General features: G+C 40.7%; 1 protein-coding gene across 16 annotated transcripts in view; it reads right to left on the bottom strand.

Moving 5' to 3' along the window:
- Positions 1-15,870, bottom strand: part of KALRN (kalirin RhoGEF kinase) — a 360,200-nt gene that overhangs the window by 290,185 nt on the left and 54,145 nt on the right. For all 16 annotated transcript variants that reach the window (XR_003398843.1, XR_003398844.1, XM_026853030.1 and 13 more), the window contains exon 5: positions 2,719-2,841. Coding sequence is in view for 14 of the 16 variants with exons in the window: in XM_026853030.1 (XP_026708831.1) it covers positions 2,719-2,841 (123 nt within the window). In the remaining 2 variants the exon portion in view is untranslated. The remainder of the gene's footprint in view (positions 1-2,718; positions 2,842-15,870) is intronic.

Genomic DNA, 15,870 nt, shown 5'->3' with positions numbered 1-15,870 from the left:
GCCCCTTAAGGTTGTTATGCTTTTCCCACTGTTTCCAAATGTCCTTTCACCTTGATATGCCTCCATGTACACTATGTGGAAAATAAGATGCCCAGCCCTCTGCAAGACAGCAGCCCTGTTTAATTCCAGCCAACCTTACCAGGCTGTAAAACTCACTGCATCTTGCCTGCGCAAACCTGGCACTGAAATCCCCTCTAGAGAGGCCACTGTACAGACATATAACTCAAAACATGCCTTCCAGCAATATGGAAAGTCTTGAGAAATCTAGTTGACCATGAGGAATTTTGAACACTGGGTAAAGCTCTGATATTTCTGATAAATACCATGGAGGCCTCATTTAGATTAAAAAAAAAAGAAAGGAAAAGCATAGTTCTTTGTTGCATCTGCATGCTGAAATTTTTCTATAGTCTTTTTATAGTTTTAGTTTTTTATACTGACTTTGTCATACTGTCAATAACGTTACCACAACTCCTTATGTAACCTCTGTTCGACAACTGAAATCTGTTGAAGAATTTTTAAAAAAAGTTCCTACTGAGAGAGCATTTTTAAAAATAGAAATCTAAGTTGAATGAGCTGTGCTTGTTTGCTGTAGGAATTGATGTTGATCCAAAACCAAAAGAAAGATATCACTCCATCATCAGAGGGATTCTAGGTCTAAAATTCAAATAAAGCTAAAAGACAAGTAGCATATGGAAAATGACATAAAGGTGTACTGCTCTCTTTGAGTTATATTCCTATAAGGAGGATTATCTGAGAGCATATATATATTATTTGGCATATTTGTTACATTGTGGAGTTCTTCCACAGAGTCATATATTTCAGTCCAATTATTTAGAGCAGAATTGAGTGCCATCTCTCACCACACTTACAGGTTGAAAGTGTTTTAACGCCCTTCCACACAGATCCTCTATGATGAAGAGATGGAGAAGGCAATCTTCTTTGTAGATTGATTGATGCTGACTGTATGGACTTCTATATGACTATACATGTGGGAGGGTTATACTGGAGACAGTGCAAAATAGGAGGTGCATCATCTGTCACACTCTTTCCCTGCAGCCAAAGAGGTCTCTCTCCTGGGCAGCTCTCTTAGACAGGAGTTTGGCAGCACTGAGATGGTGAGATGGCACAGCTGTGAACCACGGAGCAGCCACAGAGAGGTCCCTGCACCCAGAAGTTCCCCCGAGATCTCTGCAAATGTCTCTCTTGCATTCCTCATTCCCAAACAGAGGACAGATAGAATTATCTCTTTCCAAGTTTAGCTCCCAGTTATTTAAAGAAAGTAATACCAGACAGTACCACAAAAAGGATAAAGGGAGGTCCTCCATCTTGACTCTTCTAGTGGTGTTGTCTGAAGAATTATGATTGACTTGGCATTTTTCATAAACCAAATGACTTTTAATGCACTAACCTCCAGGACACATTTATTTGTTAGGGTTCTGTGAGCAGCAGTGTTATAAGGAGGTTGTGCTATCCTGTGTTTTGCTAGATGACATTGTGATGGCAAGCTTCACAATCAGATGCCTAAAATCTGTTTTTTAGTGTTCCTTTCAATTATAATCACAATAAATACACTGACAGACATTATAAACATTTCTCATCTTCCACTTCTATGCAATGCCCTAGTGAGGCACAGGGCTTTAGTGAGAAATAGCTAGGTAGGTAGAAATAGCAGGTGAATTCAGGTCAGAAAAGTTAATTACCTGATCTGGAATTTGGCCAGAATTCTGGGGTTAACACCTGTAATCTCATGAAAGCAGTGTGTGGTCTTTAACGAGCTCAGGTAGTCAAGACCTCTTTTCCACATTTCAGACAGCTGCTCCCAAGCACCTTGCCCTTTGGCAGCACCATAGGGTGTGGCTCTCTAGCGATTTACACCAACCACCTAAACATCAACCACTAACTTTGAGTGCAACTGTAGTCTGAATGTGCATGGCATGAAGAGGTACACCTGTAGGAGTTGGCTTACTAAGGGGAAGCTTTTGTGCAGTCGACAGAGAGTATTCAGAAAGGGCTCATCTCTTCATTGTGCAACTGCAACAGGGGGTATGCACGCATTTTTCTAACCCAGTGCAACAATCAAAACATCAATACATTGTGTCCTCATTTCTGTGCTGAAAGCAGAGCAGTTTCCAGAACAAATACCTTATGCCTGGAAAGAGTAAGAAAATAAGCAAAGCACAAATGTATAATGATGCTCTTTTTTTTTTTTTTTTTTTTTTTTTTTTTTTTTTTTTTAAAACCTAAGGTAAATTGAGTTGAATTCAAAAAGACTGACCGATCAACTACTGAAACCAAAATGCCACTGTGGCCACAACTGACACCTTGATTAGTGTATCTTTTTCAAGGTTTTGAAAAGTACTTCACAGGGTGTGGGGGAAGAAGAATAAATTATTAAGGTGCCACCTACAGTTCTCATTAATTCCCAGTCAAATAAATGTCAAAAATGGAAAAGATACTGTATTTGCTTTCCAAAATGTAAACAAACTCCACAGGTCTCTGCTGCTCTTAAGTCAAGGCAATAGTTGTCTACCAGTGTCTGGGAGGACAGAGCAACACTGCTTCCCAGAAAGAGGGCAGAAGCCACAGCCCAGCTTGACCTCCTTGTTTCATTTCTCACAGGTCCATAGTGCTCTCCGAACTGGAGGTGATCTCATGGGCCGGCCCCTTCCTCGCTCACACACACACAGACCCACTGTTCACCGTGTGCCCTCAACTCACCATGGAATTCATGGCAAAGTGATTGTGCTGCGTCTGTAGGTCAAGGGCATGTTGGTAGCTCACGCCGATCTCTGTGTGACTCTGCAGGAACAATTCTTTGTTGTGGCTGATCCAGTCAAACATCTAGAAGTGTTCACACATGACAGAGGGGAAAAAACAAAAAAGTGTTAGTGATGAAAAAAATAAGAGACAGTGCAAAATATAAAAATTTACAGTTCTGAAACAGATGTACAAGCAACACAGACCAAAAAAACCTCACCTATGTTCCTCATCAAAATAAGCTGTTGTCAAGCAATGGATGCATATAAGTTGCCACCACATTTCATTATTAACAGAATGACAGGTCAGGAAACATAATTCATAAAGCATGTTCCTCAGTAGACTGATCCCATAGTCTTTTCCTATAAGTAATGGGAATTTCATAGAAAGATGAGAGCAGAGGGATCTAAAATCAGGGGTTGCTGCACTGACCAAAGATCTAGCAGTTCATAATGTAATCCAGAAATGGACTAAAAATTCCATAAATATTATTGATGCAATTTCCTCTCCCTCTTTTTTTTTGTGTCTATACATAAAGTTTCCAAATGTCACATTCAAATAGCCAGTTGACCTCCTACACTTATATTTACTAGATCTTTCCAATTCCAAAGCCAGAACCAAGTCTATCTTCCACTTATTATTTTTGGGATGAGGAGAGAAAAAGAAAAAAGAAGTATTTTATTAATATCTATAAAGAGTACACTTTGCAGCTTCTTCCACTACCAAATGTATTTCCAAGCAAAATGGATAGTTCAGTACTTCAGACAGAAATATACTGAATAAAGCTGATGAAACTCATTCCTTATTTTGTAGCACATTAGTGTGATATTTCAATCTGCAGCACGTTCATTCATTATAAGCTGTCACAAGTCAGCTAGGAGATAGTGTGCTTATGTTTTGGCTTGTTCTGTGTTGTGTTAGAGACTAAATGCATTCAGACTGACAACCTTTAATTCTTTACTCCTGTTTATAGATCTGCAGGCATTACAAGCTCAGATTTCTTCTTTTCTGCAAAATTTTTGTTACAGAATCTCTTCAAACCATGTGCCCTCATCTCCGCCCCAGCAAGTGGGGGAACCGCCCATTAGTAACGACTCTTCCATAATAAAAAGCACCAGCTTATGAAATCATTATAGGGAAAGAAAAAGTAATTATAGAGGCAGTAGAGGTCAGGTCAATACAGTCCCTGGTGTTAAATAGTGTTTTAGGGTGAAAAGGCAAGTGATACAACATCTAAGCAACCACCTTACAGTCAAAAGATCAGTTCAGATCTTTGTTATAACGTTTACGTGCCCTCTAGTCAAGAGCTGTTTTGTTCTTTAGCACTGAATAACAATTTTTGACCTGTGACAGCTGAAGATGCTCACTGCTCAGGCGATGTATGTTGCTTTATTTTTCTCAGGGTCAGTTACCCATTCCTTGTAGAGACAGTGCTCCTAAAAGTAGAGAGAGGCCCTGTATGGGTCACATAGGATTCCTGCAATAAGCTCAGCATTTCATGCTGAGTACTTGATTCAGAATGGGAGTGCACTGCTTCATGCAGGGGATTTTCAGAAATAATATTGGATATCCCTTTCATCAAAAGGCAAATAAACATGGTAACCACTCCAATGCCACCAGACACACTACACTGACCTGGTCCCAAAAATCTGTCACATATGATTGACTTCTTAATCTTTTATTTAGGAAAATATATTTGCAACTACAGTCTATACAAGCTTGTATTTTGTGTTGATGAATAAAGGCCAAATTTGGTTCCAGTTACAATGATGCAAGTCTGAAGTAACATCACTGACACAGTCATTTCTCATTTGTACCCATGAAGCTGATCAAAATCAGGGCTATCACCATTTTTTTCAGGAAGTATAAATAACAAGATTTTTGCAAAATATGAGGTCAGATGTTTCAAATTTTACTGCCAATTAAACAGAATGAAACAACCTACCATAATCTGAAAAGATACCTAAAGCTTTCTCATTGGATTTCTTTTTATCACATTATTAAAATTTAATAAGCAACATTAGCATAAAATTACTTGCCACACTCGTGGGCTTAAAGAAAAAAAAAAAGCCATAAAGCCAAAAAGGAAAGAAAAATTCCATAACAACACAGTTCCTGTCCCAAGAAGATTTCACATCTCTGCTGAGAAACCAACACAGATTTCTTGTAAGTAGATACATGTTTGATGTGAACATTTTTTAACATTTTAAATGATCTAAACACACTCAGTGAGAAGAAAACTGGCAGCAATCCACTAAAAATAAACAGTAAATCTAATGTCCTATGCTCAGCAAAGACGAATCAGGATCTTTTTAAAACAAGTAATTTAAACTAGTAATCTATTATTCCGTGGATAGGGAGCATTTCCACCGTCTAATCTATACACATATTACTGGATGAGAATCTAGGTTAAGTTAAACCAAGCTTCTGCCTTTTAAAATACAATAAACTACCAAGAAAAAAAAATCATTTAAGAGATGATTAATCTTTTTGTCTTGTTTAATCAACTGAAATACACAGCAGCAGTTGAGAGGATGACCTTCAAGAATTTTGAGCAACACAGTTCAGTGATGAGATCTGTATCACCTTCCAAAACAGTATGCTTTTATTCATGGACAATAGCAGATTTTGGAAGACATTCAATTTCAATTTAGACTTTGAATCTTTCTGTTATACTTTTCATTAAAAATTACTTTGGTTTAAGCTGGCCTGTGCCTGTAGCAAATTATCCCCCATCAATATGGTCTGGAGTCTCTCCCTGACTCTCTCAAGTCTCACTTGAAAGCCCAGAGAATGAAGAGTTTTGAGTTTCATGTGGCTTGGAGCAGGAAGAAAATAAAGCAAGATGCCCAGGAATGAGTGTAGAGTAAAAAGATGCAGATTCACTACAGTCTAAAGTAGAGTTAATGAGGCACTTTGTAAAAACCTTCATTGGTCTTGAGTCTTAATGAAAAATCAACAGTATTTACAATCACTCTTCCTTTATGCAGCAACCAGGGCTTTACAAGACTTCAGATATGTCTACCTTATGCAATGCATTACTGTATTTGAGATACCCAGACAAGTTCCAGATGAATTGGTACCTCTGCATGGCACAGTCCAGCGCTGTGTGGAAATACTAACTTGACCCTCAAAACAGCACGGCCGCGGCACAGTGCTGCTTGGATTTGTCTACATTGCTTTTGTTTCCAGGGCTGGTTCCTTCAGAGGCATCTCTAGCATTTCTACTTAACGCTTACTTAACTGTAGACATTCTCCCAAGTACCTAGAAGAGAGTATTGGTTTTAATTTATTGCACAGGTCTGGCATCATGGAAAACTTTGTACCTTCACCCTCCTAATCAAGGATGCATGGAAACAATAAGTATCACATACTCCCACAGATCACAAGATGTGCTTAACAATGGTGGGATTTAAATAAATAAATAAACCACATAGAAATGGGCTCTTACTTGCTTTTGAGATCTAATGGATGGTGTTTTCAAAATTTCTCTTTGACCACAAAGTCTAAAATGAACTTAAATGTTTAATTTTCTCATAATAATATGACTGGAAGTTGAAGCTCTGAAAATACCAGATGTTGGGTGATTTGTGATGATGCTGTGAGAGTTTGCAGTGCATGGCCAGGAGTTTTCAATATGAAAGTCTGTCAGCATTGTCTGGCCCATATTACTAGCAATATTTCCTGAAAGCTTTCAAGTTAAACTTGCTTTCTACATGAGAAACACTGATGGTTCCTGTATTCCTGAAGTGAGTGTGCTGCCTAGTTCGCTTAATTAAAGCATACCATGAAGGTTGTGAGCATGGCAATGACCCAACAATTGCTATTTTACTCAACCCTGAAAGGACCACCACAGTTTCAAGGGGCTAACCTGGGCTCCTGGGAAAATGTTTAACATCCTTTGATAAGTTAGTCTCCCTGTCAAAGGAATGAGGTTTTAATACCGTAAATAGCAGAGTCTTGAGAATATGCCCTATGAGATCAGTTTAAACCAGATACAGTGTCTCAGCTGAGATTTTCCGTGTCATTTTAACATTGCTATAGAGCACTTTATCAATTGATCTCATCCCATTCATGAAAAAGACTGCCCTAACAAACCTAGCCTAGTGATTATCATAAAATTAATGGATCTTTAATTATTCCTTTGACTTACTTCTTAGTTGGAGTCATGCTGACTGCCAGTGAATTAATTCTTCTCTAAAATCTGCTAATCATTCCTCCATTCATGAATTCACACTAAAGAGGAGTGCAGAATAACTAAGATATGACATGTGTTGGACTCTGGGCTTCAACCATGACAGGACATTATATGACTTAAAACACAAGAACCAATTATCCTCAATGTCTCCCAGACTGGCACTTCACACTGCTGTAGATAATCTGGAAGAAGAATTAAGTAGTTAAGAGTTTTCCAGTGACTGAGTAGCTGGGGGAAAGGGTTAAGCATACTTAAAACAGAAGATAAACTTTCAATGTGATTATCTCTTGTAGTATTGTTATTAACAATACATAAAGGAAAGTGAATGCATATGGTGAAGAATGTTAAGTGCCACATTTAATTAAGAAAATTACTCTCTTATGAGAGAGTTGGAAGAACTAAGAATTATCCAACAGGTCTCCCCACCCCAGGCTTTGCTAAAGCATCTACTCTAACTGTCATTAATGATCATACACACACCAGTAATGATCACACATGTGGTCCTGAGGCCAGTTCACTTGAGAGTCAGGGTATCAGATCATACCTCCAGCATCAGTCGTGCTAGCAACAATGAGTTCTTAACCTCACGTTCTGTCATCATAGTTGATGAGTTACCAGAAAATCCAGGTTAAGTGTTAGACCAAACAGCAGGTCTCAAGCTGGTCATAAGTAAGTCCAGCGAAGGACGGGAAGGAGGATATGATTCCATACTTTCCCTAGATTTGTAACATCTGGCAGGCTAGTGAGTACAGGGCGAGAACAGCTGTTTAACAACAGAGAAGAAACACTGATATGGAACAGCATGTATGCAGGCTGTGTGCAGTCCAGCCCTACCTCAGATAAAATGAGATTTATAACATCATTTAAAATAATAACCTCTGCTATCTGGCTTTTGTCAGAGCTCACTGAGGAGCACTAGCACTGGATTCTGAAACAGTGGTGCAGAGCATTACAGGATGATGTTCCCATCACACGGCTGGCAGCACATGCTATGCCAAGTGGTATTGATGGGAGGATTACTGCCCTCATGGTCTTGGCAGCCAGTGAACTGAATATATTTATTAATTGAATTGTTTATACATGCTAAAAATAATAAATTCATAATCTAACACTATACTAGGGCTGGAATTAATTATGAACCTGCTTATAGAAAAGTCATCTTCTCTATAAATTCAGAGCCATAAATATCAAACTCATATGGGTAAATAAGGGCAGAATAATAACCATTATAACCACACCATCTTGAAGAACAGTATAGGATACGTATCAAGAAAACGATCCCAAAGGGACATTCAGGTCAAGTCCAATCATGGCTTTTGGCAGCTAACCACAGTATAAAATTTCCTTTTATAAAGGGATGAAGCTCCACCTGAAAACTAGTTAAGTGCCACAGCTCAGCTCCTCGTGTAAGAAGCAGTTCCAGAAACTTTCTGCTCCTGTCACTGAATTCTTCATATACCCTCTGACCTAAATCAGAGTCATGGCTGGTTTATACACATTTATTCTTAGGTTAACACTGCCCTTCAAGTTAAAGAAGTTCTCCTCCCAGGTGTTTAACCTTTTCCAGTGAGAGGGTTCACTGTTTGTCCCAATGTTTGTTTTACTAGAGCCCACACCTTTTATTCTTTCATAAGATACAGAGTCTCTCTCTGCACTTGTTCTGATCATGGTTATCTTTCTACCCACACTAAGGTCCTAATAGGACTTTGTGGAATGTTGACTTTTTGCTGGAAATACTTCAGCTGACATCATCTAAGCTCACCTGTGCAGTAGTTCTGGCACCAACTTCATAAAAGAAGATAAAAAAATACAAAGACTCAGTCAACATCACTACCTTCTGCATTACTGTACTATCTTTTCTCTAGGTAGACTCCTGCATAAATATTGACAAAGACCAGTACTGTTTACTGGATTTGCTTGGACAAGCAGAACTCAGGTTATGTTCCAAATAAGAAGAGCAAGTTAAAGAGCACTTAAAAAAAATATGAGACAGGGTTTTTTAATAAACTATAGTCAGTCTCACATGTAATGCACCAGGCAAAAATATATTCTCCCACTATGCCTCCAAATGCTGCTAACAAAGAAGAAGAAGAAAAAAGTTAATCTAAAAGAATGTCTTGCCTGTAGTTGAGTAGAGGGTAGATGACTAATTATATGCCAGATGAAATTCCTCTTAGATCAGTGCTTCCAAATCTCTTCCAATTTGTGGACCCCATAAATTTCTTCAAGGCAAGTGCTATTGCAAATTAGTCTATGGACAATAAATCTGTTTTATCAAATACCTTTACCAACTACTAGCGAACTTAATATCCATGATCAACATGTTGGAAAACACTGGAGATAAGCATACACTGCTTATTAAAGAGAGGTCCATGTAAGAGTCCATGTGCATTTTGGATTGTCATAACTATCCTGTCAGTGTTAAACTGACTAATCTACAACAGAAAGTGGAAAGTTCCACTCTTAGGACATCTACAGTTAAGCAAGTTAATTTTCATATGTTCCCACAATATAAACAAAATAAGAACACACGTAGAACAGTAATTGCCAGAGTTCCTCTCTTGAGTTTTAAAAGTTTCCAGTTACAAGGTCTATTCCTATCTCATTAAGTGAGTTCAAGTATTCACAACAATTCAATTAAAGATAAATCAAGCCATATTCCTTACAGCTCTTGCAATTGAATTTAGCCAGTAGTTGAACAAAAAAAAAGAATACTATGCAACAGATTTGTGGCACATACACAGACTACACTGATACGCAAGAGCCTGATCCTGAAAAGAATTGCATGTGAGCAATCAATCAAGAAAGTCCCCTAGTGCCTCCGGACAAGAATCATAACTACAGCTTAATTGAAACCAGCCACATCTATGTTACCTGTACATTTGGAAAGGCCAGCAGAAGTGCAACCCCTCCACACAGGAGCACATGAGAAGAACCAACAGTCTAAAGAAGGACGACATTTACCTGGAATACAGAAAAATCCCTCTGCCCAAGCCTCTGAGTTAGTTTCAGCAGAACAGAGGGCTGATGCTAGCTGCCCAGGCTAGCTGGCTCCTAATGGGTGAGGAGCCAGAAACAAAGACCCAGTAGGCAGGAGGGGCCTCATTAGTCAGATCCAGTCACACAGCCCCTGAGGGCTGATACCAACCAGATTAAATCAAGAGATCATCAGGCAAATTGTGGTGACAAAACAAGTCCAAGATTAAACTAAGAAGTCAATCAGCGGGTCAGGATCAGGTCCAGTGAGGGTAACCAGGCTCAGACACAGCCCCATGATCACAGCACAGGTCCACAGGGACAAGGCAGGTCCCAGGTCATGCCACAAAATCAATTAATGGATCAGTCAAATCAGCCTGGCTCAGCAGGGCCCGTGGCCAGGCAGAGCAGGCTGTGGCAAAGCTGGAGGCTGATATCCACAGCTGAGCTGCAGTGGGGCTCTTGGCCCGAGGGCAGGGGTTGGGGAGGCCCCAGGTGAAGCTGGTCAGGGGCTTCAACACCCAGCACTGCCCAGAGGGCTGGTCACATGAAATGGGTGCTCTCAGACAGGATTGTACTGGCCCAAGAAATTTTGGACTTAAAGAAAACTTTGATAGCACACTTCTTTTTTTTTTTTTTTCATGAATCAACTAATTTGATGAAAACTGCATCAACAGAAAAAAATCCCAATCTGCTGCAATTCCTATTGCCGCTCTATAAATACAACCTTAATTAAATCAAAGTACTTGTAGGTTTAAAATAGAACTCGGCATACATCTAAATGCTCTGCTAAGCCAAGGCCTAAATACAAAGTTGTTATTGTTTTTGTATTTGTCTCTTGTTTACAGATGGTGAAGGACAAGCCAATACTTCTGCCAGATCTTTCCCTTTCACATGTGTTTGGTGCGGTCCACAGCCAGGGTAAATTGGTGTCATTCCAATGAGGCCAATTTACACCAGCTGAAGATTCAGACCCACAACTGTATTTGTGTAACCTCAATGCTGCATGAACACAGTTTTTCCATTATTAATATCTTTGTATATGATTCATAAAGTACAGTAAGTTTAAGCTACAGCACATTAAATTATTCCAGACAATGGGCCCAACTGTCAACCCACTAGAAAATTAACTAGACGTGTGACGTGACAAATAGCTTTGTGTTAATATCAGAGCACCACTTCCAACATACTCACACTGAATGTTCCTACTAAATGCCAGGGTAAGAGATCTGTGTTTTTTTCCTGACAGATACCAAGCCACAGCCATGTGCAAAGTAACGCATGTGATTCCTATAATGCCGAAAAGAGAAGTTATCATTTTATTGTGGAAGGTGGAAGAAAATTACAGATACTGAACACATGACTAATGATATCTGGGCACATTTTATGCATCTGTGTTGTTTGCTTGCTTTTTGAAATATTGTACCTTTCCACCACGCTTAGTGACATCAAACAATTGGGCATTCCTGAATAGCATTTTCTGTTCCTTAAAATGGAAATGGACTTTCTTGGGCACAGATCATCTACAGACAGCTGCTTACTACCTAAGTGCAAATTAATTTATTGGCTGGATAGGAAATGTAATACTAAGAGATAAACAGACAATGGCCTTGTGAATGGAAAAAAAGTGTAAATTATGAAAAGATCAGAGTGGGTTCCCAGATGAGGGATCTTCCTCTCAGTTTTCAGCATCTGCAAGACACAATTTCATTCAGTTGAAAATGCTGTACGAGTTGGGTGACTTTATTACAGACCCTGGTTCTATTCCTTGGATTAATGTGCAATATTCCTGTGAATCCAAATAGCTGCCATTAAAAACAAAACAGCCAGACAGATGTTTACGGCTTTGTATCAGAAGCGTGGCATTTCCCCTACCAAAATCACCCCTGTCTGAGGCCCAGAGATACAGTTGTGGTGTAATCGTAGGTTTAAACTCTCAACATGTCATGAGACTTCGGGGATGGAGCTGGAATCTCCACACAGATGAAAAGCTGAGGGTATCAGCTTTGCACTGGGTTCTGGGGTGTCCAGCACTCCCAACCCCTGTAGGTACTCCCTACCCCCAGCTATTTCTCCATCCCGTGAATTAACCAGCTCAATATTTGCCCCTGACACTGGCCAACCTGGCAAGCTGGGAAGGCAGACAGCGTCCCTGCCTGGGGACACATGCGCCAGGGGTGGCACCAGGCCTCGCCACCCCCTCGGCAGTGCCCCTGGCTCTCACGGGGCTGCCTTAAGGCCCACCTCAGTGAACAGACTTGTTGGTAAAAATCTTAAAATCCAACTCACCCCTCACAGTGACTTCTGATTCCCCAGGGATGAAAGTACTTAAAAGGCAAATTTGGCTGGGCGTAAGGCTGCCTGTGCATTGCCCTGTGCCACGAGTGACGGGCTGTGCAGCAGGGCAGCGGTGGGGCAGCCTGTCAGGAGGCCGTGAGCCGCCCCGAGCCAAACCCAGCCACCTCCCACCGGCTCTGGCACCAGGGGGGGCCTGGCGGGGAAAACCACCACACACCAGAGCCCAGCCCAGAGCGCACCCAAAACTTCCATCAGCCAGAGAAGCACCTGGGTACAAGGTGTTAGGGAAAGAAAATGGCGGCTGCTGAGGGCTGGAGACATCCTGTGGGGGCCTCCATGGCACAGGGGCAGGGACACCCCCGAGGGACAGGCGCTGGCTCATGCCAGTGCAGGGACACTAAGGAACAACAACAGAAAAACCTTAAGAATCAGAGAATAGATGGCAGCAGACAAAAAATCACGCAAATATTATCCCTGACATCACTCACTGCCTGTCACCCCACCAGAAGAATTTTGATGAACTGGGTATAAACCACGACAAAAATCAGGGAGATTGAGCCTGGGGAAGAACAGCTGTTTATTGGAGCCTGTCCTTTTTCCTCTCAACACCCAAATTGAGATCAGAAATATGTGTTGATTAGCAATAAATTGAGCAAAATTCCTCAACTGTGCCACTGCTTGTGACACCTTTTGAGCACCTGTGTAGGACAAAAGGCATCCAGGATTTCAATGCCAAATAATATGGCGGAGCCTTGCAATACATGAAGGTTCAAGAAAACATTTCCAAAATAGTTTTCATAATGTGCATGATATGTAAGAAGAAAAGGCAAAGTGACCTGGTTTAAAATGACACTGATGCTCCTGGAAACCATCCATAGACCATGTTCCTGGTTTCACCTCTTAAATCATATCCAGCTCCTGAGGAGGCAATCTCTCAAACTCTTACATGTTCCCTCTAAATAGATATGAAGGCTAATTTCAGATACTTTTAAGACCCCAAACTCTGCCAAGTGTAGGCCATTTAAAGTGTTTCAGCCAGGCCAGAAGACATCCATTTAGGAATAATCACATAGTTACATGTCAAAGATGCTGCACAGTCAGTCTGTGAACCTCATGCACAGCTTAATTGCATTATTTCCTGATAGCTAGGCTCTTATCACCTAAACTTCTTGAAGATCAAAGCAATAAATAAAAAAAAGCAGCTTTATCATATTTTTCTTTATGTGCGGGTCTCTTTTTTTTTTTTTTTCTAGATGTGTGGGCTTCATTGCCCTTTAGAGCATTTGGGTCTTCTTGTCTTCATTAGTTAAAGCAGAACTTCTTGGTTAAAATATGCTATATTCATCCTTTAAAATGAGTTTTAAGTCTGTATTCAGATGCCAAAACACTTTCTCTTGCCATACTGATCAGGGGAGCGTTCCTGTGCCTCCCAGTGGTGCCAAGCTGGAGAAGCTGAAACAGCCTTGAAATGCTCCCTATCAAAATTGGCAAGTAAAATAAAGAGGAAATTTGTGCAAATGCAAAAATATTCCATCAGAACATATTGCCTTCAATTATTTTTGGACCCATTCTAATGTTCATGGAGGAAGCGTGAGGAATAGTAACTGCATATCCAGTGTCGGCAGCAGGAAACTACAAATAGTACAGCACACCGTGTTCCAGTTTCAGCAGCAGCAGGCTTCAGAGCCGTTTCCTTACAGTCAGGAGCAGACGGACTGTGAGGCGACTGCTGCCAGAGTCTGGTAACATACAGCAGGAATTACGCCATCACTTGGTTAATGTTCTGCCCTCCTGCACTGAAAGGTCACAAGCGTGTTGGATGATCCAGTGCAAACTGGATGGAAAGTGGCTCCAGACTGCTGTAACTATGCTATAGGGCACACTTAGAATGAAGGAAATGCGCAAGTCTTCCTCGTCCCTAGCTGCAGCAGTGGACTGAGGCATTGTTATTGTTTTTACATTCCCATCAAAAAGATCAGGTTCAATTCCAAGTGCTGTAGAGGCAACATATTTAGCTGCCTTCAGAAGCAGATTTGGCAGCAGAAGGCAGAATGAATTGATAAAGAAAGATGGAAAGCACAGAGATACTTATTTTCCACATCAGATGAGGACTCACACTGTGGGACAGGCTTCCCGTGTGATGGAAGGCAAGGCAGTTAACCCTGTGGATTTTAATTCCCAACTTTTAGCTTTGAACTTTGCATCCTTTGTACTTTCATTCTGCTTCTCCAAAGCCAATCCAGCTCAACAGCAATTGGTCTCTGGTAGATGATTGCCTTTTCTGATGGACAGCTGTCCATATCTGAAAAATCAGCACCACAAATGCCTTCAGAAGATTCTTATGTGCTTTGCCTGTGGAGTCTGAACTCAGGTCATGGAAGTGTTACGGAATGAAGTTTGTACCCTCAGAGCCGTAAAACCAGCAACAGACTCACTGCAGCAGAAACAGAAATGTCAACGCTAGGCTCCAAAGGGAGTCCTGCCCCCTCCTCCACAGGGAAAGAAATGACGGTTGCAACAAGCGTAGGTGACATTCACCACTAGAATAACATCCACCAGGAAGAGGATTTCTGATATATATTTATCCAGTTCCCTGTACTGCTCTGCTCAGCAGGCAAGGCAATCCCATACTTCCTCAAACCAGATGGCAAAACTGGGTTTGTAGCTGCTTTCAGTTGTAGGAACAGCACAAAGCAGTTGGTGCGTACTTGTGGATTTGTCCTGTTGTCATTAGATTTGTCACCAAGCTTTCTACTGTTGGATGGAAAGGCAGAAAAGCAAATGTTCACAATGCTATTGATACATAGGGGAAGACCCCTGTGGCCTTGACTGGTAAATAAGAAAGTAGCAGAATACAAGCTTGACACTATGAAAAAGCTGCAAGCTCCTTTGGCACATCACTAATAATGAAGACATCTTGATTTTACAATCCAATTAGCAGAAATGAGCTCTGCATGTGCTTTGAGGGAAGTTAAAAACTTCTATAATGATCTCCTGGTCTTGCAAAAATCTGTTATTTCCTACAAATACGAAGAACAGGATCTTATTAAGTGTGACCAGCAGTGGTCAAAGTAATGAACAGTTCCTACAGAGCCCCCCATCATTAGTTCTCACTCTGGCAACTCTTCACTTTACATTTGGGGCAACAAATCGTGGATGGCATTAGCAACCTGTCAGAAGCCTATTTCATATTAAACAGAGCAGATGTCAGCTAGCTGCATCTTTAATTCAGAGCTATAGCCTGCAAACTCTGCAAGTTCCAGCATGGAGGCTCCTGAACTGAGAGATATAGGCTACGGAGGATTCACTTTCCTGTTAAAGATGAAGGGGTTTGCAAGTAATTTATCCTTACAGATGCTGAAAAGGATTTACCCCACAGTCCCTCAATAAATCTTTTGTGTCCATGGCTAGGTGATAGGGATTGCAGATTTGATACAGCATAGCTGTCACTCTCAGGGCCTTCCAAAGTGGAAGGTTCTGATCCCACTCTGAAATCTCTTTAGCACATGACATCTATGCTCATAGCATCACAAGGAACTGTCAACACACATTCCCTGCACAACCACCCCTTTCTGTAACATTTTTCTGCTTCTAGGCAGTTTGTTCTTCTTTTTTTTTTTTTTTTTTTTTTTTTTTTTTTT

This window comes from Athene cunicularia (genome assembly GCF_003259725.1).
Source record: "Athene cunicularia isolate RWA chromosome 7 unlocalized genomic scaffold, athCun1 chr7_part1, whole genome shotgun sequence".
NCBI classification, from domain to species: domain Eukaryota; kingdom Metazoa; phylum Chordata; class Aves; order Strigiformes; family Strigidae; genus Athene; species Athene cunicularia.
The sequence above is the reverse complement of the archived record's forward strand: the minus strand, read 5'-3'. Positions and strand labels throughout refer to the sequence as shown.